We start from the raw sequence: 20,404 nt of genomic DNA, 5'->3' as shown, positions 1-20,404 counted from the left end.
GAGAGCATCCTAGAACTTTTCCCACTGTTGCTTACTTTGAGAAAAATAAATGTTTTGACTTTTCCCTTCAAAGTTTATTCAAATTGTAAATTAGTTCCCTCTGGCATGGCTTGGTGATGTGATTCTCCTTGTGGTACACCATACCAGAACTGTACAAGGTCCTACTCCAGAGACAAAAGCGCTCTGCCTTTCGAAGACATGCGCCTGTCTTGCGAGCTCACGTTTGAGCCGCTAAGCCGCACCGCAGAGGTTGGTTGCTGTGAGATGTATCCATTCCCGTTAGCAGCATAGCTATGGTGGATGGATGCATGGGATATTCAAAAATTCCTGGCATCTGCATGCCTCTGGTTCAACTAAAGCTGGCAAAATTATATAGACTCCAAGCTATTGTATAACAAAGAACGTTTTGTCTTTTACTACTGAGCACATATAATATGAAAGGATTTAAAATTCTTATGTAAAGTGATTAACACAGTACAAAGGGCACAGTTAATGTTTGTTAAATCTTCATCTGTGAAATAAAGAAATTTAATTTTAGCTACTTACTTTTTTTTTTTTTTTTTTTTTTGCGGTACTGGGGATGGAACCCAGAGGCACTCTACCTACGAGCTACAATCTTACCTACGAGCTACACTTCCAGCCCTATTTTTTTTTTATTCTTTATTTTGAAACAGGAATCACTGAATTGCAAAAAGCCTCACTAAGGCTGGCTGTGAACCTGGATCCTCCTGTCTCAGCCTCCCAAATGCTGGGATTACAAGAGTATGCCACCACGCCCGGCTTAGCTACTTATTTTTCTTTATTGTATCTAATCATACCCACAGTTTTCCACTTTGGTTCCATTCTATTTAGTATCTCTTATAGTTTAATATTTATGATATCTAAAAGCAGAATCCAGTTTTACTACATTTTATTTCCAAAATGTTGATCTTTCTTGGGACTAGAATCATAGCTTGTTTTTATGGGCCAGTTTAAATTTTACAAAGACCTTAATGGCTCATGGGCAAAAAATAAGATCCTATAAATTCATGTTTCTCCAAATTCCATTTCAGATTCAATTCTTATAAATAAATGGAACTGACAGGTTCTATTCCTTAATGGAAAATAAAACTAAAACGCCTCATACAGTTTAGTCTTTTAAATCTGAATATTTTCTCCTCAGCAAGATAAATACAAAATTATTTTGAACAAGAGAATCCAGATGGTGTCTGAAAGAGGCCTTAAAACTCTCTCCAAGCATCTCTAGAGTAGTGCTTATATAGAATTAGTTTACTGGCTGAGATGCTCTCGTTCCCAATTCTATGATAATATATTTACATATGATAAGCTTACATTTATTTGAAACCTTTATCTTTAGGCCCCAAAAGTCTTGTGGTCAACAATAAAGAAAACTTATGAAGCCAAAGCTGTTCTTTGAGAGACGGATAAGCTTCTAACCAGACTGACTGAAGGGGAAAAAAAGAAAGAAGATACAAATTGTCAATATCAAAAATGAGAAGCCAGGCATGGTGGCACATGCCTATAATCCTAGTACTTGGAAAGCTGAGACAGGAAGGTCACAGGTTTGAGGACAGCCTCAGCAACTTAGCAAGACTCTCAGTAACTTAGTAAAACCCTATTTCAAAATAAAATAGGGCTGGGAGTATAATTCAGAAGCAGAATACTCCTGGGTTCAAGCCCTGGTGCCCCCCCAAAAAAGAAGGGGTGAATTACTGATAACAATGTGGATGCTTTTTAAATAATTATGCTAAAGGAATAAGGCAGACAAAAAAGAATATATACTTGCCATTCCATTTATATCAAGTTCTAATAAACATAGCTTATCTGTAGTGACAAAAAGCAAGTCAGTGTTTGCTTGGGGAAGGGGGTGCAGGAGAGACATGGAGCACAAGGAAGCTTTGGGGGTTGTGGGTCCTACATTCATTGTGTTAATTGAGCTGGTTTTACAGGGATAGAGGGATGTCACAACTTGTCAGTTTGTATACGTTAAGTACATGCAGCTTACTGAATGTCAGCTTTACCTCATTAAAGCTGTAAAGACAGAAAATCTTGTGGTAAATAAACCTCCAAACTTAGGCTCATCCTCCATAAATTAAGTCCTAAGAGGAAATTCTCTCTGGCTTGATTCCAGTTCTTCTATTAAAATAATACGTAAAGCAGCAACAGCATGCGTTGTGTCTTTTGGGGGCCACCATGGTGGGATACAGCAGAAGGGCACAGTTGTCCCGTTTGACAGGAAGGAAACAACACCAAGAAACTGGACAGACCGAGTCCCTGGGACGTTGGACTAAATGGAGACGGTGTAACTTTTCTCCCTTACTGGAAACCTAATCGCCAAAACAATCTTGTGAATTAAATGGGGCTTCATTTCTTCATCAATTATGGTTAGACATTTCTGAAAATTCCTTTTTTCTTAATGCCATAGTCAAGAGGTCGTAGCTGAATACCAATTATCCCAGCCTCCAAGCCCATTGGACTTATTTTTTCCACTGAAGAAATTCTCACATGCTTGTTACTTTAACTGTTGCTGAAGAGTAAAAACCAAATTGATCTGCATCTTCCCCTCTGCTTTCAGTTGACCGAATCATAAGCTCCAGCTAAGGAGCAGATTTTTTTTCAACCCAAGCAGTTAGCAACTCCAACAGGGTGAGTGCCAGAGGTCTCTAAGTGGACTCTGACTTAATTGTGGAGGGCAGGGCTGGCAGTGGGGCCAGCCCTCGGCACAGTGCACTGTGAAAGCATTTTCCCCTTAGAGGGGAGCTGGGCTTGTAGTCCTAACATAGGATCTCCCTAAACGCATGGAAGTTCAACTCAGGTCATACCCAGGATCATATCCACTCTGCTTTAAAACCTCAGAAGCAGACTTTCCAAATTGCATTCCTGAACATATTAAATATCAGAATAATCAAAGAAAGATACAGGTACGTGTGAGGCAAGTGGTTTCTATGGAGAATAGTCATTTAGAAAAATGTTATTGGAGACTTCATTTAATAAAGGTTTTTGGAAGTGTTTTTAGAACTTGTGGTGGACCAGGTCAGTAGAAAGAACGCTGAACTCTTTTTTCCCCCAAGAAATAGTTAGACGGGGGCTGGCCTGTGCTGCTGACATTTTATTTCAAGGGCTGTTGGGCAGCAGTCTTTGAAGCTCACCTTGCCTGAGCCTACCACACATTTCTTCTCCTCAAGGCTGTCTCAGATGGTAGGAACCAAGTTGTATCCTCAGTTGGCCTGTCGCCTTCTTTGCCTAGCCACCCCTCTTCATCTGAGTCACCCCTCTTCATCATGTGGCTCTTGGGGTGCTGCTACTGATTTCAAACCAGGAGCTCAAACTAGACTGCTTTACATGACATTATGGGGTAGGTTGACAGAAAACTTGAGTTCTGAGCACTGCTTACAGAATCAGAACACCAGAGACCAGGCCTAGTGGAGAATGTAGCTTCCTATAAATGCGTCAACAGGGCAAGCGTTGAACGAGAATTGCTGGGTTTAGGGGCATAGTTAAGACAAATCACAAAGCAAGGAAAGAAAGGGTTTATTTATTTTCTGTTATAGAAATGGATAAAAGTATTACTAATTCTAATAACCTTTATTTTTGTATGTGTGATACTGGGGATTGAACCCAGGGGAGTTCTACCTCTAAGCCACACCCCAAGCCTTATTTTAGTTTTTAGTTTGAAACAGGGTCTTGCAGGATTGCTGAGTCTTTCTGCATTGTCAAGGTTGTCCTTGAGCCTGCAATCTTCCTGTCTCGGTCTCCCAAGTACTGGAATTACAAGCATGCAGCACCACACCCAGCTGATAAACTTATTTTTGTGCTCAGTGATAGTGCTGCACAATAATGATGAACCTTAACGGTGTCCCATTGACTTAAATTTTATTTAATTATAGCTATAAACCTTTCAAGTATACCTGGTCTTTACAGTTAGTTGCTCATCTACCATAATCACAGGAAACCCGTGCTATGTAATCCCTTTATTTTCACTGCTGAGAAAACTCACACTTAATACAGACTTGTAGCAGTTGACAACCTAGAGGTTGACACGCGGCCCAGCTGTCACCAGCCGCACCGCTGCCCGCGCTGAGACCACCTCACTGCACCTTCCTAAAACCTGTTTTATTTTGCATTGCTTATAAGCTGAAATTTTAGTTCACTGCAAAAGCCAAGAAGAAAATGTCATAGGAAAAAAAAGTATTTTAAGCACAGAAAACAGTTTCTAACCAGATGATAAGCTTTGAAAATCAATACTTGTAGCTGGACTTCAAATTCCCATCAATCTATTGGACAATCCACCTATCCTGCATGTGCCGGCTCACTTGAGCTGAGCGAGTGTGGGTCTGGGCAGCCAGATCAAACCTGGAGAGGAAAGCTGACCTTTAGCCATTTGAAACAGCTCTTATGCAAGTAGAGTGATGATTGAAATTTAACAGAATTCTCTAGCTGGTCATGAGTGAGCAGCGCCACAGTGAGACTGCCCGGTGAACCGGGAGGCCACAGGTCATCAGCCCGCCTTCTTCCAACACAGCTAGCTCCACCGCATCTGCACATGGTGCGTCCACAGTGCTAGAGACAGGGTGACAGGTGGCTTCCACGTGCACTGCCTGCCCCCTCCTACGTCACCCCTCCTTACTCCTGTGTCCAGGGACGTGGCTGCCTACTTTACTGATGAAAAATAAGGTTAAAAGGTACAAGCTCCTCCCGTTGCCCCTGGCGTTTGAACTTCCCTTTGCTCCCTGATCCAGCTGAGCTTGTCCCTATAGCTGAGCCCTGGCCTCATTGGCTCTTATGTTCCCAGAGCCTTATTCCATCTGTTATTAGCTCTTTCTCTAAAACTTCTCTCTTGGCTTCTCCTAGATTACCTTCAGACATGTGCACGTTTCTTTTGTCCAGAACATCTCTCTTGCTGTCCCCTCGAAGCCGCTCCCTTCTCTCCCCAGTTCTCTCATTGCCAACTTCTGTAAGCACGATGTTTCTCGTGTTTCACATCATTAAACTGCAACTATCTGGAAAACAAGAACCATAACGTAGGTTAATTTATATCTGCCAAGTGCCTCTAACAGTATAACGTAGTGAGTGGGGCACGGAGCTCGGACCCCAACAAGCCAGGGCTCACATTGGACCCCAGTATTTACCGTTGTGTAACTTGGGTAAGTAATGCTGCTGAGGGTAATGATGCCCGCCTTCCAGTGCTGTGGAAATTAAACAGGATGCTTCTAAACTCCCTGACACAGTGTCTGGCACATAGTAGGTGCCCAGAGAAGCTGGTTCCCGTCCTGTCTCCACTCGTGCTGGTTGGATGAGTGACCACGGAGGCTCAGCATTCATTGATGTGGCATTAGCTTTGTTCAGATTCATTTTTTTCCTTGTTTCAGGTTCACAACCAGTATCCAACTGAGTTTGAATTCAATCTCTATTATTTAAAGTTCTTGGCCTTCCACTATGTGTCTAATCGTTTTAAAACATTTCTCCTGGATTCCGACTATGAAAGACTGGAGCATGGTATGTATTTATACGCACTCCTTGTGGAGTCCTTTTTGTTAGTTTTGCATGTTTTTAATGAAAACTCTAATGATGTAATTACCCCCAAGTGAGACTAGCTCAGAATTAGAGTTTTAATCCAAACTATGAATATAGAATGGGTATGAATAACTGCCCAGATTCTGAAACTGTGCACTGTGTCAGCACTTAAAGAGGCAAATGGTCATTTCTGTAGCACCTTTGCAGAGTCAAATGTGCTTACTATTTTGATATCTCTAAAATGATCTCACTATTTTATTTTATTTTATGGTACCAGGATTGAACTCAGAGGCATTCTACCTCTGTACCCCATTTCTTTTTATTTTCTATTGTGAAACAGGGTCTCACTAGGTTGATGAGAATCTCACTACTTGCTGAGGCTGTCCTGAACCTGTCGTCCGCCTGTCTCCGCCTCCCAAGTACTGGGATTACAGGTGTGTGCCACCATGCCCAGCCTCAGTGTCACCATCTTAGAAGAAATGTTTGACTCCTATTTTTCTATCCATGGTATACTTTGATAGGAAGGGTGCCTGTCCTGTTCAAACTGCAGTTAATACCATGGGCTCTAGAAGAAACAGACCAGCGTGGAATCTCAGCACTGCCAGCTGAGGTTACTAGCTGGTGCTCTGGAGGAATTAGGTGCCTCTCTGGGCTTCAGCCTCCCCATCATTAAAATGAGGACAGTTAGAGCACACCTTAGGGCATCGATGACCACGTGGGGAACGGTTCTTAATCTCTTGGCATAGTCGTCAGCCATGCTGAGCACTTCACAAATTTCAGACCACACTATCATTACCATTTTTAATAGCAACAGTATTAAAAAGAGTCGATTCTGAAAACACTTTCCAAGGGACTTTGACATTCTTGCTTTTGCTGTTATGGAGGTAGGAGAAATACCCATAACTATTTTTGTTAAGAAGATAAGCAGGCCGGGTGTGGTGGAGCACACCTGTAATCCCAGTACTTGGAAGGCTGAGACCGGAGGATCAAAGAGTCTAGAACAGCCTCAGCAACTCAGTGAGACCTTCAGCAACCTAGCAAGATCCCGTTTAAAAATAAGAAATGAAAAGGGCTAAGGGTGTAGCTCAGAGGTAGAACGCCCCTGGGTTCAATCCTCAGCACCACAAAAAAAATAATTTTTAAATGTAAAGATTAAATGATGTGAATAAAAGAATATGTTCAGAGCTGGGTGTGGTGGTGCACACCTGTAATCCCAGTACTTCAGGGACTGAGACTGGAGGGATGCAAGTTTGAGGCCAGCCTCAGCAACTTAGCAAGACCCTCAACAACTTAGAACTTATTCCAAAATTTAAAAATAAAATAGGGCTGGGGTGTAGCTCAGAGGTAGAACACCCCTGGGTTCAATCCCCAGTACCACAATAAAGGATATATGTGATATATATTGAAAGATTATCATGGTTATTAGCAAATGTATTTCCATTTCACATTCTAGATATGTTTTCTCATAAAACACACAACATGCATTTAGAACCCTAGAATGTTGTTGAAGAGTCCATAGAGGTCATCTGTCCTTTCAAGGCCTTGCTGGACAGTCAACCCAGTGGCCACCCACGTAATTTTTTTTTTTTTTTTAGGTACTCGGGATGCAACCCAGGGGCATTCTACCTTCGAGCGACACCCCCAGCCCTATTTTTTAGTCTTTATTTTGAAACAGGGTCTCACTGAGTTGCAAAGGGCCTCACTAAGCAGCTGAGGGTGGCTTGGAACCTGCTCAGTCCTCCTGTCTCAGCCTCCCAAATGCTGGGGTTCCAAGCGTGCACCACCAGGCCCAGCTCACCCACCTAATTAGCTTCAGAGAAGCCTGGCTTTGTGTCCCCAGTCCTGACTGGATTGCCTACTTGGGGTATGCCCCTGCTGTTTGGGTAAATACACTAATTATCAAGCCTACATAGTGAAGCTCCATTTAAGAACAGCTGTGGCACCTACCTTCACCTGCCAAGATCAACAGCTAGAGCGTCAGGACTCCACCACAGCTGTGGGACTCATCAGTCTTAGTGCTTAAGGTCTAGTCAGAAAAGCCTGGACACCAAGAATTATCTTATGTCCTGGAAGAGTGATATGCTCAGGGGACTCTAACAGTCCACTGTCCAGGCCCCAGCACAGTCTTGGCTTTGAACACTGGAATCACTTAGATAACTAAAGTGAGTAGGGTCTGGGCCATCCGCAGAGACGCTGATGTAACGGGTCTGAGGTGAGACCTGGACATTGGGGTTTTTTTAATTAAGCCCTTGGGTTTTCTAATGTGTGACCAAGGCTGAGAGCTGCTGCACTGGACCCTGCAGTTAAAGGGTAGAGGGGGGAAAGAAAAGTAGAAAAGAAAACATTCATTTAGTCATGGGGGCCCTGCATATTACAGGATTCCCTTCAGCCTGGGGCTTGAGGCATTCTTTTCTGATAAACTGGTAAATGTGTGTTGACTTTTGACTGAGTCATTTCATTTAAAGCAAGACAGCACTGCTGAGACGCCCTTCCTGGCCCTTTCCAGAAATTCCTCCTGCCTCACCGTGACACATCTCCCTGTTTAAAAAAATAAATAAGGTGGGCTCATGTGAGCAGTCAAGTAACTGTCTGAAAGGTAAAAGGTGGTGTCAGAAAAGTCCCCGAAGTCCCCCACTGAGGTCTGCTTTTGTTTTAAGTCACCCAAGGATATAGAAAACCCCCTTCTGTCATCCCAAGACTCCATGACCATGATTTGTGGTATACATAAACTGCTAAACAAGAAAACACTCTTAATGGCTCCATAATAAACAGCCAACATCTTTAAAAGGAAACATAAAATTATGTTTTTAACTGAGTTCTGCCAAATCAACTCTTAAGTTCTTCCATTTGCTCTTGAAAAATGTACGGGCCGCTTCTTGGCACAGATCTCTGCCTTGGTAGGTACAGAAGCAGGGCAGTGGAAGCGAGTCGGGGGTGCTGCCGGCACCTAGGAAACCTGACTACCTTTCCCTCCCACTCTGATTTGTTTCTGTGACGCTGGAAAGGTCGCGCCTGTCTTTGGCATGCAGTCATCTGCTCAGGGTTCTGTACATGCATTGCTGTTCTTGGAACCATAAGAAATATTTCACTTTTCACTTGCTAGATGCATCATGCTCTTAGGCAGAATGCTAACTTGTTTAACATTATTTCGTTGACCAGGAACTTTATTCGATGATAAAGGAGACAAGCATGCCAAGAAAGGAATTTGTATTTGGGAGTGTATTGACAGAATGCACAAGAGGAGTCCCATTTTCTTTAATTATTTATATTCACCAGTGGAAATGGAGGTAAAGAAATCATTTATGTTGCATTTTCTGAATATTTTGTGTTAAATTCTTCCTAGTTTTAGTGTATATAAGCTATTTGGGTTTTTTCTAAGTATTTCACTGGGTTCATGTCAAAAGCGATATAAAAGTTTGAGACGCCTTGGATGTGGTTGTGATGGAAATGGAAACTCCTCACTAAATTCCTACCACAAAATTTAGGAGCAAATCCATGAAACGATACTGTCAAGAGGGTCTAAGCAAGGCAAATTTTCTAGAACAAAGAGCTATCAAAACTTGAAATCTCGAGCCAGGCCTGGTGGCGTGCGCTTGTAATTCCCAGTACTTGGGAAGCTGAGACAGGAAGATCGCAGGTTCGTGGTCAGCCTCAGCAACTTAGACCCTGTTTCGAAATAAAGAATTAAAAATAGGGCTGGGGGTGTGGCTTGTTTGTAGAATGCCCCTGGGTTCCATCCCCACTACTGAAAAAAAAAATTAATTAATTAATTAATTTTACAAACTTGAGATCTCAACGGTAGTCTAAGCTGAAAAAATCTAGAATACTTTATAAAACGTTTTCTTAGGTCTGTATCTATACCAAACCCATGGGAGGATGCAAAGATGTTTGAAATTCAGTTTAAGAACAATGACATATCTCAGAAGCAATAATTCTGTCAAGTGCATCTGCATGGTGTAGGCTCCGAGATAGAACCAGAGGGTTTGATAAGCAACACTACCCTCATTTAGGGGCAAGAGGGAAAAAAAAACCCAGCTATACCCTCCTCCCTAGATAAGGAGTACATGAAACCACAGGCATGCGCTTAGTTGCCTCTCCTGTAAACCGTGCTTTTGGTGCCTCTGAATGCCTTGCCCAAATTAGATATGGTAGCACACACTTGCAATCCCAGTACTTGGAAGACTGAAGCAGGAGGATCACAGGTGTGAGGTGAGCCTTAGCAATTTAGGGAGACCCAGTTTCAAAATAAAAAGGGCAGACCTGGTGTGATGGTAGATGCCTGTAATCCCAGTACTTGAGGGGCTGAGACCAGTTTTAGCAACTTAATGAGACCCTCAACAACTTAGCACAAGACTATTTTCAACATCAAAAGTAAAACAGAGTTGGGCATAGTGGTGCATACTTATAATCCTAGTACATGAGAGGCTGAGAGAGGAGGATTAAAGATTTGCAGCTAGCCTCAACAATTTAGTGAGGCCCTCTGCATCTTAGTGAAACCATGTTTCAAAATAAAACATAAAATAGGGCTGGGGTTATAGCTCAGAGATAAAATGCCCCTGGGTTCAATTTCCAGTATACAATTAAAATAAAAAGATCAAAAGGGCTAGAATTGTAGCTCAGAGGTCTAATACTCCTGGGTTCAATCCCCAGTGCAAAAAAAAAAAAAAAAAAAAAATCTTGCCCAAATTCAAAGACTTTGGATACTCTCAAGTTGCCCCTCAAGCCAGTGCACGTGCCCCTGGACTCAAAGGGGGGTAAGGAGTCACTGCTTGGCAGGAAGCGGACAGTTTGGCTTCGGGCTGAAGTGCATACAAACGCTCCTGCAAGGCCAGGGTGGGAGGGGGCGGTTAGGGGGAACTGGGGTCCCCGCCCCCATTGCCACCATTTCCTGGAGGAGAATTCTGAGGAATCCAAGAATTCTATATTTGAACCTACCCTTCCTGGTTATTAGGAGGCTACATTTCTCAAGGTAGGAGGATAGAACATGTTTTAAATAACTTTTAAATATTTAGATGAATGTTGTTTAAACCTCCATTTATGCACTTGCCCTGGACCCTGGAAATGTCAAGGACTGGCCTGTCTGTAAGTTTGGGTGCTTACCGTCAGTACTTTTGAGTCAAGATGAAACTATATTTCAGAGTTACTGTTGTTTTTTTTGTTTTTTTTTTTTTGTTTTTTTTTTCAGCAGGCCCTGAAGCCCAATGTAAATGTCTCCAGCCTCAAGAAGTGGGATTACTACATCGAGGAGACCCTGTCCACAGGGCCTTCCTACGACTGGATGATGTTGGGCCCCAAGCACATGCCCGAGGAGTCCGATCTGGCTGGCGGAGCCGGGCCGCAGAGCCAGAGGAGAACCGTGTGGCCCTGCTACGACGATGTCGGCAGCGCTCAGCCTGATGCACTCACCAGCCTCTTCAGTGTAAGTCACACACCTAGGGCACCGCGGCCCGGGGGTACTTGAGCCCTGGGAACCAGGCCAAGGCAAGTCTGGCTCACACACTTCCGAACACACCATCCTCACTCAGGGCTAGTGCTCTAGGGAGCACTCCTGGAGTCTGAAGAAACCAAATGTGCTTCCTTGCACTGGTGGAGCACCAGGCTTCACTCCCAGAGATGATCAGTAACATGAGTTTCCAGACTTATGAGGAAGCAGTTGAGCAAATGGAGCAGTTTACCCCACACACGCACAGAGAGCTTCCCAGCTCTGCTCACTGTCCACGCAGCCAGGGCCAGGCCTGGCTCCGGCTCCCTCTGCTCAGCAGTGTAGGTGGCTGGCGGCCTGATGGGACCGCCGCCAGTGACCTTCTGCAAGGGGCATTCTGGAGCAAAGCCATCCTGGCAGTAGCCACCCTGAGGAATGGCTGTAGGTCCTGATGCGGGCCAGACAGTTCCTGAAGAGTCCTCTCCCTCTGGTTTCTGGCCAGGACGGGTGTGCTGCAGAGATGGCACTGTCCCAGCCCCCTGTGCAGAGGGAAAGCCATCTCCCTGGCATTTCTTGGTTCATTCTTTCCACACGTGCTTGGAAGTCTCCAGCATTGAGGCTCCTCTGTCAAGGGAAGACTTCTCATCTCCCTCGGCCATGAGCATTGACTTGGCACTAGTCCTTTTGCTCTGCCCAGCAAATTTCATGCGGGCTGTCCAGTGTTCATCTCTTACTATTTAAGCCAGTTCTTAACCAAACCAAGAGTGATTACGGGTCCTCATAAATCCTCTTTGCCACCGTGTACCATACCAGCCCGTGCTTCCCCCACTGCTCCTGGCTTGGGAGCCCCCAGGCCATGTCTACCACTGGCCTTGGCTGTCCTCTGCTGTCGGGGCACTGTGCAAGGCAGCCTGGCTCCGAGGCAAGTCCTCGCGTTTACTGATCTGCCAGAAAACCCTTTTTTATTTCTTTGCAGGAAATTGAAAAGCTGGAGCATAAGTTGAACCAGCCCCCTGAGAAGTGGCATCAACTGTGGGAAAAGATAGCCATGGACCTCACGGAAGAGCCAGGAGCAGACCGGGTGAGTTCAGCGCCCGAGGAGCTGCCCCGAGCGTTGGGGCTCTAGTCAGGGGGCTCACGCCACAGGTGACCGGAGGCAGCTGGGTTTGTGGCCAGAGGGCAGGATAAAGCGGGAGGGTCATTCCTGGGGGTCTGGGGCAGAACGTTCCGAATGACCAAATACTTCCTGAGTGTCTCACTTGACCACAGTGACATAATACTTATGTTTTAGGGCACCAAATTCAGGGGAAATTACTGGGTTCTTTCTGTCTCGGTGCCTCTGTGGTTTCAGCTGATCTTCTACCACATGAAGGAGGAGGGGAATGCCCAGGGCCATGTTTGCTCCAGAGAAATAAGCAGAGAGAAAACTAAAATATTCTTAAGTGACAAAATATGCTACTTTCTGTTGTACACACTCCCTTTTCTGTTTCTGACTTAAGAAATATTTATCATAGAAATGTTTTTAAGTCAAATTCTGTTTTCTGCTTCTCATACCCCATTTCCTGTTTCTGGTTTAAGAAACATTTATCAAGCACATATACATGCAGGGGACTCTGTTAGTACCAGACAGGCATTTGCATTCCCTCAGTCCGCAGTGAGGAAGAAGGGGCCATCTCATACAGGAGGGGCAGGCAGCGAACTCACCGCTGATGACTGGGAGCACCCCCATTCCAACCCACATCCAGTCAGCACTAGACACAGCAGAAGGGAAATTAGGACGGAGGTGTATTCTGAAGAACATTTCAGGAAGGAGGGAAGTCCGCCAGAGGGGGGTGAGGATTAAAGCTTTGGTGGCAAGACCCTCTGGGCTCTGCCTCTGGCCTTCAGATGGCCAGTCAGGCAGTGGTTATCACATAGGACCCAGATGGGTGGTGTCTTTGTGCCTTTTTCTTCAGAAAAATTACTTCTTGATATTTTTATGATGGTGAAAGGGGTATGTATTTATTTTTTTAAATAAGGTAATTTGTAGAAAGTTAAAAGATAAAAATCACCCATAATTTATCATCTAGAAATAAACCATTATCGCCATACTATCAAACCTGTCGTTCTAAACCCACACACAGGGACTCGCGCACGCCTTGTTTTAAGCCGGCCTCCTCACTTCTCGTCGCACACGCCCTTCACTTGCCTCCATGTGTATGAATCAGCAGCCTCATTCTGATGGCTGTCTAGAGCACCACTGAACAGAAGTAACATTCTTAAACCAGTCCCCAATAATGGATATTTAGGTAGTTTCTAGTTTTGATTTTAAACAACCTCAGGATAAATATCTTTGTACATATATCTTTGCTCACAAGCCCAGTTTTTTCCTTGAGATGAAGTTGTATAAATGAAATTATCAGGTCAGTTGCTTAAAGTCTCTGTAAAGCTGTCTTAGCCCCTGTTCTGTCTTTTTCAGTCCCAAAGACACGCACCAGGGTCCCCAGGAATCGTGTCTTCCAACCTACCTTCCTATCAGAAGAGGCCTGTGTTGCACCTCCCAGACAGCAGCATGGGCGAGGAGAACGCCAGCATCTCCCCGTCCAATGGAGTGGAGCGGAGGGCGGCCACACTCTACAGCCAGTACACGTCCAAGACTGAGGAGAACAGGTGAGGCGCCCAGCCGCGCACGCGCAGAGAGCCTGGCGCCAAGCAGAGACGGCCTGCAGCACAGCCTCTGCAAACCCCAGACACGATGGGCTTTAATTCTTTGTTGTTGTTGTTTTTTTTTTATGCTTTTGATGGTTTTTGAAGAGGAAAGATACTGTATTACAACTAAAAATAATGCCACAAGGTTATAGTTATTTGTGGTTGGTTCTGATTGTTATTAACTCATGTCTGCAGGGCTTTTCAGGGAATGAGGTTAGTCAGCACTTTTTCAGTGGCAGACATCAGAAATCCAGCTCATGCTAGCTGAAGCGGAAAGGAATTTACTCGCATAAACGAAGCAGCCAAGGGCATGGGAATTTCTCACGCAGCGTCTCGGGCGTCTGTCTCTTCCCAGTTCCTTTTTCCTCTGTGTTACTCCAGTCCTGACTGGCACAAAAGGTGGTTACCGATGGTTCCTCACCTCATAAGGGCGATGATCCCAGCAGAGAGAGGCACTCCCTCCCTAAAGGTCTAGGAACAAAATTCCAGGGAGAGCTCTGGCCTCTTTTGGATCATCTGGAGGGAATAGAACTTAGCAAATCAACAGATGTCCCCTTTACAACATTTTTTAAATGAAAAATCAAAATTATCTGTTTGGTTGTCATCTCTCCTAGGTCCTTTGAGGGAACACTTTACAAAAGAGGGGCTTTGCTGAAAGGTTGGAAACCACGTTGGTTCGTTTTGGATGTAACAAAACACCAGGTAATATTGTTAAAGCCAAAAGAAATTGCTTCTGTCTGAGCTAGTCTTGGTTCCTGGTTATTATCTGGCTCTCGGCAGACAGATGGCCTCTCAGGTGCTGCCGGGGCTCCTCCAGGGTCCAGATGTCTCTCAGCCAGGGCAGTGACGTCCGGAGGGAAGTTCATAGCCTGCACCTGGTGCGGGCAGGCAGAAGCAGGATGGCCGCGTCGGGAGCTGTCGGCAGCAGAACTCTAACACTCAGATGGCTCCTGCACCTCCTCTTAAAACCCAGGCCAGAAGCACTGAGAGACTGTCAGCCTAGTGTACACATGCCTCATGCACACATTATCCTGTACGTGCCCCAGAACACAGGTGCCCTTCGTCCTCGCAGCAGAACACATCGCTCATGTTTGAGACACTAATTTATCCAACAGTTATTGTACCCCACTTCCTTGCCCATCACTGTACTGGACACTGCTATCCCTCAAAGATGGTAGCAGCAGGGGCAGAGAGGGGTCCCAGAACAGACAAAAGGGGAAGTGACCCCAAACCCGGAGGTCAGAGTGGGCAGGCACCAGGCAGGACCTTACTAACAGGTCAGGAAATCTTTTGCCATTGTTGGGTTCTTAGCCGTTGCTCTAGCAACCACGGGTTAGCCTTAGTGCTGTAACCCCAGTGGTCTCTGGGGAAACTGATTCCTACCAAAGCTTCCTGCCCCCTGCACCTTTTATCAGTGAGAGAGGTATTGCCAGCCTGGGACGGGATTCACACGCTGGTTTTCTGTGTTCATCTGTGCGCTGAGTCCACGGGGAAAGGTCTGAGCTGTTGCCCATACAGTGCTCCGGTGGGAAGCGAATCTCAAGGACCCCTTCTATGTGAAGACCATTTGGGGTCTCCCTTTGTCTCTTCTCAGGGTTTTTTTTTTTTTTTGAGTCTTTATATACATAAGAATCTTGAGATTCCCCCCCCCCCCCGGTACTGGGGATTTAATCCAGGTGCATTCTACCTCCGATCTAACTCCCAGCCCTATTTTTTAATTCCTTATTTGTAAGCAGGGTCTCACTGAGTTGCAGAGAACCTCATTAAGTAGCTGGGGCTGGCCATGAACCTGTGATCCTCCTGTCTTAGCCTCACAAGTGCTAGGATTACAAGCATGTACCACCATGCCCAGCTGAGAATTTATTTTCAAATATACAAATATTAGCCCTTGTTCAGAGCTGTGCTTCAACGATGTCTCTGAAATCAGAGCCTACACTGTAGGAAAGTTCCATTAAACCACTAAATATAACATAGGAGAATGTCGTAATTTTTCTGTAATTTAAAATTACACCAAATTATGCTTGCATTCTTACCAATCTTTTGGATGTCTTTAACAAAAGGTAGAGAGTTTTTCCATCTTGCTGCATTCATACCATGCCCCAGGGGAGAGACAGAAAAGTCTGAGGCCAGGACCTCGATGATGGGACCACCAGACACAGTCCTGCCATGAAATCCAGGCACTGGACTAGCAAGCTCTTTAACTTTTCAAATATTTTTTCTTATTCTAAAAGAAACATATGAGCCAGGTATGGCAGCACATACTTGTAATCTCGGTACTTGGGAAGCTGAGACGGGAGGATCACGGGTTCACAGCCAGCCTCAGCAATTTAGTGAGATTCTTCAAAACTTAGTGACACCCTGTTTCCAAGTTAAAAAAAAAAAAAAATCAGGCTGGGACTATAGCCCAAAGGTAGAATACCCTTGGGTTCCGTCCCCAGTACCACAAAAGTAAAAATAAGTAAATCCTACCTGTTTCCTTTTGCTCCCAGCTGCGATACTATGACTCGGGCGAGGACACGAGTTGCAAAGGCCACATCGACCTGGCTGAAGTGGAGACGGTGGTCCCCGCCGGGCCCAGCATGGGGGCTCCGAAGCACACCAGCGACAAGGCTTTCTTTGATGTGAGTTGCTCCTTCTCTCTCGGTGGCTCTGCCTGCACAGCATTCCCTCTCCTTCAGGCAGGTAGTGGTGACTGCAGATGGGTAGCAGCCTCCGGCTTTGGGCTTGAAATCAGCATCCCAGTCCCCAAGCTCAACTGTGGGTGCATCTCAAAGCCACATGTGGAGGCAGCTGAACCCTTTGCAAAACACTGTCAGTCGTCTCAGCCACCAGCTGCCTTCGAGGACAGGTGCTGCTCCTCCCCATCCAGTGGTCTCCCTGCCTGACCCCCACAAAAGACTGGCCTTGGTCACACGTGAAACCATCGGCCCCAAAGCAGGCCGTGCGCGTTTTGTGGACCACGCACTAGAAGGAGTCCAGTCTCACAGGGCCCTGTAGTCTCACAGGGCTTCATAAAGAGCAGAGGGCACACCTCATCTCCTGCTCCATCCATCAGGCCCTTCCTGGGCTCTGAGCTTCCATTATGGTGCCAACTGAAGAAAGGAACGCAGAAGCCAACTTCACAGAAAGGCCACTCCTAGGCTTTCCCTCTGACCCTTTCCTGATTCCTGCCCCAGAGTCAAAAATGGCCCATGCACAGATCTGTGCATCCCCTTCTCTTCCGGCACCCTTCTGTCCTTATCCCCTATGACTTTGGGAACTAGCAAAGTAAAGTGACTATAAAGGCAGTGACGGTATGAGAGAAAATAGAGGCGCTGTGGCAGCGTGGGAAGGGAGGCCACAAGGTTTGACTCGCCACTGGCCCAAAGCCATAAAGCAGCCCTCGTCTTCAGCCCTGGTCCTCTGTCTTTTGGTTTTGTAGCTCAAGACCAGCAAGCGTGTGTATAACTTCTGTGCCCAGGATGGACAGAGTGCCCAGCAGTGGATGGACAGGATCCAGAGCTGTATCTCAGATGCCTGATGCCTGTAGTCGACCCAAGTAGCAGAGGAAGAGGAACTCATGCTGCCCGCCCAGGAAGGAGCACGAGCCCCGAGGATGTCCCTGCAGGGCCTGAGCTCTCCTGCCTGGCCCGGCCGCTCCCTGCAGTTGAATGGCATCACTAGAGTCTGGTCGAGCACCAGGCTCTCTCCCTGTGTCTTGCACTGAATTGTTCTAACAGGGTCTTAGTGATTAGGGATCAGGAGAATGCTCCTGAAAATACTGGTATCCATCCCCTAGGCAGAATGGTCACACCTACTTGAGTCCTTGGAGAAGCTCTTTTTTGTACTTCAAGGTCATAATTTCCTTGGAAAGCTCTTTAATAAGCAAAAATCAAAACCCTCCAAAGATCATCTTCCGTCCTACAGAGAATAGGTTTCCTGTCAGAGGCACACGTGTACCGCCTGACCTTTGAGATGCTCAGTTCTCTGGTGCTGCCAAAAGGTGCTTCCTCGGTCCCTCCCCCGTCATTGAGGTTCCCAGCAAGAGACGTCACTGACCAATGCCGGGCAAAGAGGAGGCTCACAGGATCAGAAGACGCTGCTCAGGGAACGACGCAGCGATGGCGAGGCAGCGCAGGCCACCGCGTGCACAGCACCCAAGCCTCCAGACCAGAGGCGCTCAGGGACGCGGGGCCACATGCACGTGTGTGTCCTCTGCTCCCTGACAGCTTCCTGCGCAAAATAACATGCAAAGAGCTGCGTGCACTAACCACAGACACTTGCGCTGAGCCCCCAGCCAGTGAAGATGTTGCAAGGACCGTGGCCAGCCACTGCTGCCACACGTGACGGGCTCGCACCGTGGTGTGGCTGGTACCCATGCGGCACTTCTACAAGTTAGGCCGCGCTTAGATGCTCCTTACTCTTGATAACCCCGTGTTTGTTCAGCCTGAGGCCCAAGGACCTTGTTCACTCACAGTGAACAGGTACAGGGCTCCGCCTCAGCCCCCAACACCACTGGCGCCCTAGGCGACTAGATCGTCGCATTTGCTTGGAAATGTTAATATGTTAAATACCAAACTAATATTTCAAACACATGTATATATGATTTCTATGCCCTTGTTTTTCAGATAGTCAGCTTATAACTTAATATAAAATTAACTAAACTGATTCATTCATAAGAGTTCAGTAATGAACAGTTCCCTTTATACAAAATAAAAAACGACTTTATCTTTGTAGATGAAAAATAAGTCAGATTTTCAAATTTAAAATTACACACTAGAAAACAGACCTGTTAATATTTAAGAAATCGGTGAATAAGCAAAATGAAGGACTTTTCTATCATACTCATTTTATAAATTTGCCACCTGTGAAAATGGTTTTTGCACATTATTTGTAACTTTTCTTTGTATATGAAATAATTTTTTGTACTTTGTAAAATATGGAGCCCATTGTACTTTCAGCCATTTGAGACTGTACACAGTGCTTCTTTTGTAACTGGATTATTTTAACTTTCATGAAGGCATTTATATGCCTTACATTCACTAACCACCTTGAATTAAATTTATTTCTTAAGAAAAACCATCCTTCGTGTCCTGGAAAATTTGCTCCACGGCGCACAGAATCCTTGAGGCGAACATTCCAGACTCGAGTCTGGGATGAGAGCATCGAGGGTGAAACAGAGGCGGCCCTCGTGCCTCGCCCTGCCCCGCTCGCCGCTGTCCTCTGCTCGGGAGGTTCCAGAGGTGCCTGAGCTCCGGCCCGAGGCGGAGGTCTCACAGCCTCGCCACCATCCTGACCCGCTGCCGCCAACATGCTGCACGAGACTGTTAAGCTCCTCACCTTTCCAGGTCACAGTTTTGCCACCGGTGGTATGTGACAATTTGTGAGACTCTCGGGCGTGAGGCATTGAAGTCTCCCTGGGTAGCAGACTTTTCTGCCTTGGAGAATTGATACATAATGCAGAGCATGATCAGCAGTTTCAGCTCCAGGCAACTCTTCCTTTGTTCAGCCCTGGACTCACCTCACATAGCCAGCAAGGCTGGCTCCCAGCTCAGAACCGAACCTTCGAGAAGCCATCTCTGAGCCAGCAAGAAGGCCTCCGCGAGCCACAGAGGCCGTTGTGGTCCCCTCCTTGGGCTTTCAGGTTCCTCAGTCATGAAGGCTCATTGGACCTAGCCAGGTGCCCTGCCTCCTCCTTAACAGAGTGGCCCTGGGGCCTGCTGTCAAGCCCCTGTGTCCCTGAGGTCCAGGCAGGCAGAAAGCAGCCAGCCTTGGGGCTGGGCGGGAGCTGGATGGCCAGCACTCCTCCGCTCACAGCTGGAGGGGAGCGGCGCTGGGTTCCATGAAGACAGACCAGGGCTCGGCACCCTGCAAGAGCCTCCAGCAGTCCCTCCCAACTTATGCTTCTGTGACAAAGCCTTCTGCATCAGGGCTCTTGAAAGATATACACCCGGGGGAACCTCCGCACCGGTCACACTGGCCCCAGCCCTTTACCACGTCCATCCTCTGCCCTGTGGCCCCACTCCAGAGCCAGGGCCCCAAGAGCTGTGGCGTGATAGGCCTGATTTTCAGTGGAAATTAACATATTTAGACATTTGATAATGACTTTCTAAAAGTTGTCGAGTAATCCATCACCTCATAGAGAATATCTGAAAGGTCCCGAGCAATGGCCGCCAAGGCTCTTATTAAGCCACAACTCAAGTGATACTGATGAAGAGATGGCATTTAGAGCCGCGTGGTCAGATAGGCAACGCGAGCTGCCTAATTTTTTTGTTTGTTTGTTTGTTTGTTTTTTGGTGGTACCGGGGTTTCTGGAAACCCTTCTACCTCTGGACTACACTCCCAGACCTATTTTTTATATTTTTATTTGGAAACAGGGTCGCCAGCGAGGCTGGCTTCAAACCTGCACAATCCTCCTGTCTCCTCTTCCCAAGCGCAGGGATTGCAAGCGTACACCACCATGCCCAGCTTACATATTTTTTTAAATAACAAAAACAATGAAATTTATTCTTACTGGAATTTGTATTAAATCTAATGTAGCCAAAATATCTCAATGAGTAATCAACACCAAAAATTTAATATTTTATATTCTTTGTTCATACTAAGTTCTTAAAGTCTGGTGTGTATTTACACACAGAACACGCCTGGGTTTGGACTAATGCATTGTCTTTTTTCACACATCGCTTCTGATATACAACATGCATGTCATTTTTCCACCCAGTTCTCCAACACCAGATGGGTGTCCGGCATGTAATTCAGTTCTGACTCCTCCTCCCTGGAGTCAGTGCAGACCCTGCAGGT

General features: G+C 46.1%; 1 protein-coding gene across 7 annotated transcripts in view; it reads left to right on the top strand.

The window, feature by feature from the left end:
• The window catches only part of SBF2 (SET binding factor 2), a gene marked incomplete at both ends in the record, with an annotated part of 354,199 nt that extends 337,055 nt beyond the window's left edge, over positions 1 to 17,144 (top strand). For all 7 annotated transcript variants that reach the window (XM_080718166.1, XM_080718165.1, XM_080718163.1 and 4 more), the window contains 8 exons: positions 5,370 to 5,496; positions 8,674 to 8,801; positions 10,703 to 10,933; positions 11,913 to 12,017; positions 13,395 to 13,585; positions 14,239 to 14,326; positions 16,114 to 16,245; positions 17,046 to 17,144. In XM_080718166.1, coding sequence (XP_080574292.1) covers positions 5,370 to 5,496; positions 8,674 to 8,801; positions 10,703 to 10,933; positions 11,913 to 12,017; positions 13,395 to 13,585; positions 14,239 to 14,326; positions 16,114 to 16,245; positions 17,046 to 17,144 — 1,101 coding nt within the window. The remainder of the gene's footprint in view (positions 1 to 5,369; positions 5,497 to 8,673; positions 8,802 to 10,702; positions 10,934 to 11,912; positions 12,018 to 13,394; positions 13,586 to 14,238; positions 14,327 to 16,113; positions 16,246 to 17,045) is intronic.
• Positions 17,145 to 20,404: the final 3,260 nt, after the last annotated feature.

The sequence above is a fragment of the Muscardinus avellanarius genome, assembly GCF_963383645.1.
Source record: "Muscardinus avellanarius genome assembly, chromosome: 1".
In the NCBI taxonomy this organism is placed as follows: domain Eukaryota; kingdom Metazoa; phylum Chordata; class Mammalia; order Rodentia; family Gliridae; genus Muscardinus; species Muscardinus avellanarius.
This window is presented reverse-complemented; position numbering and strand designations above follow the sequence as displayed.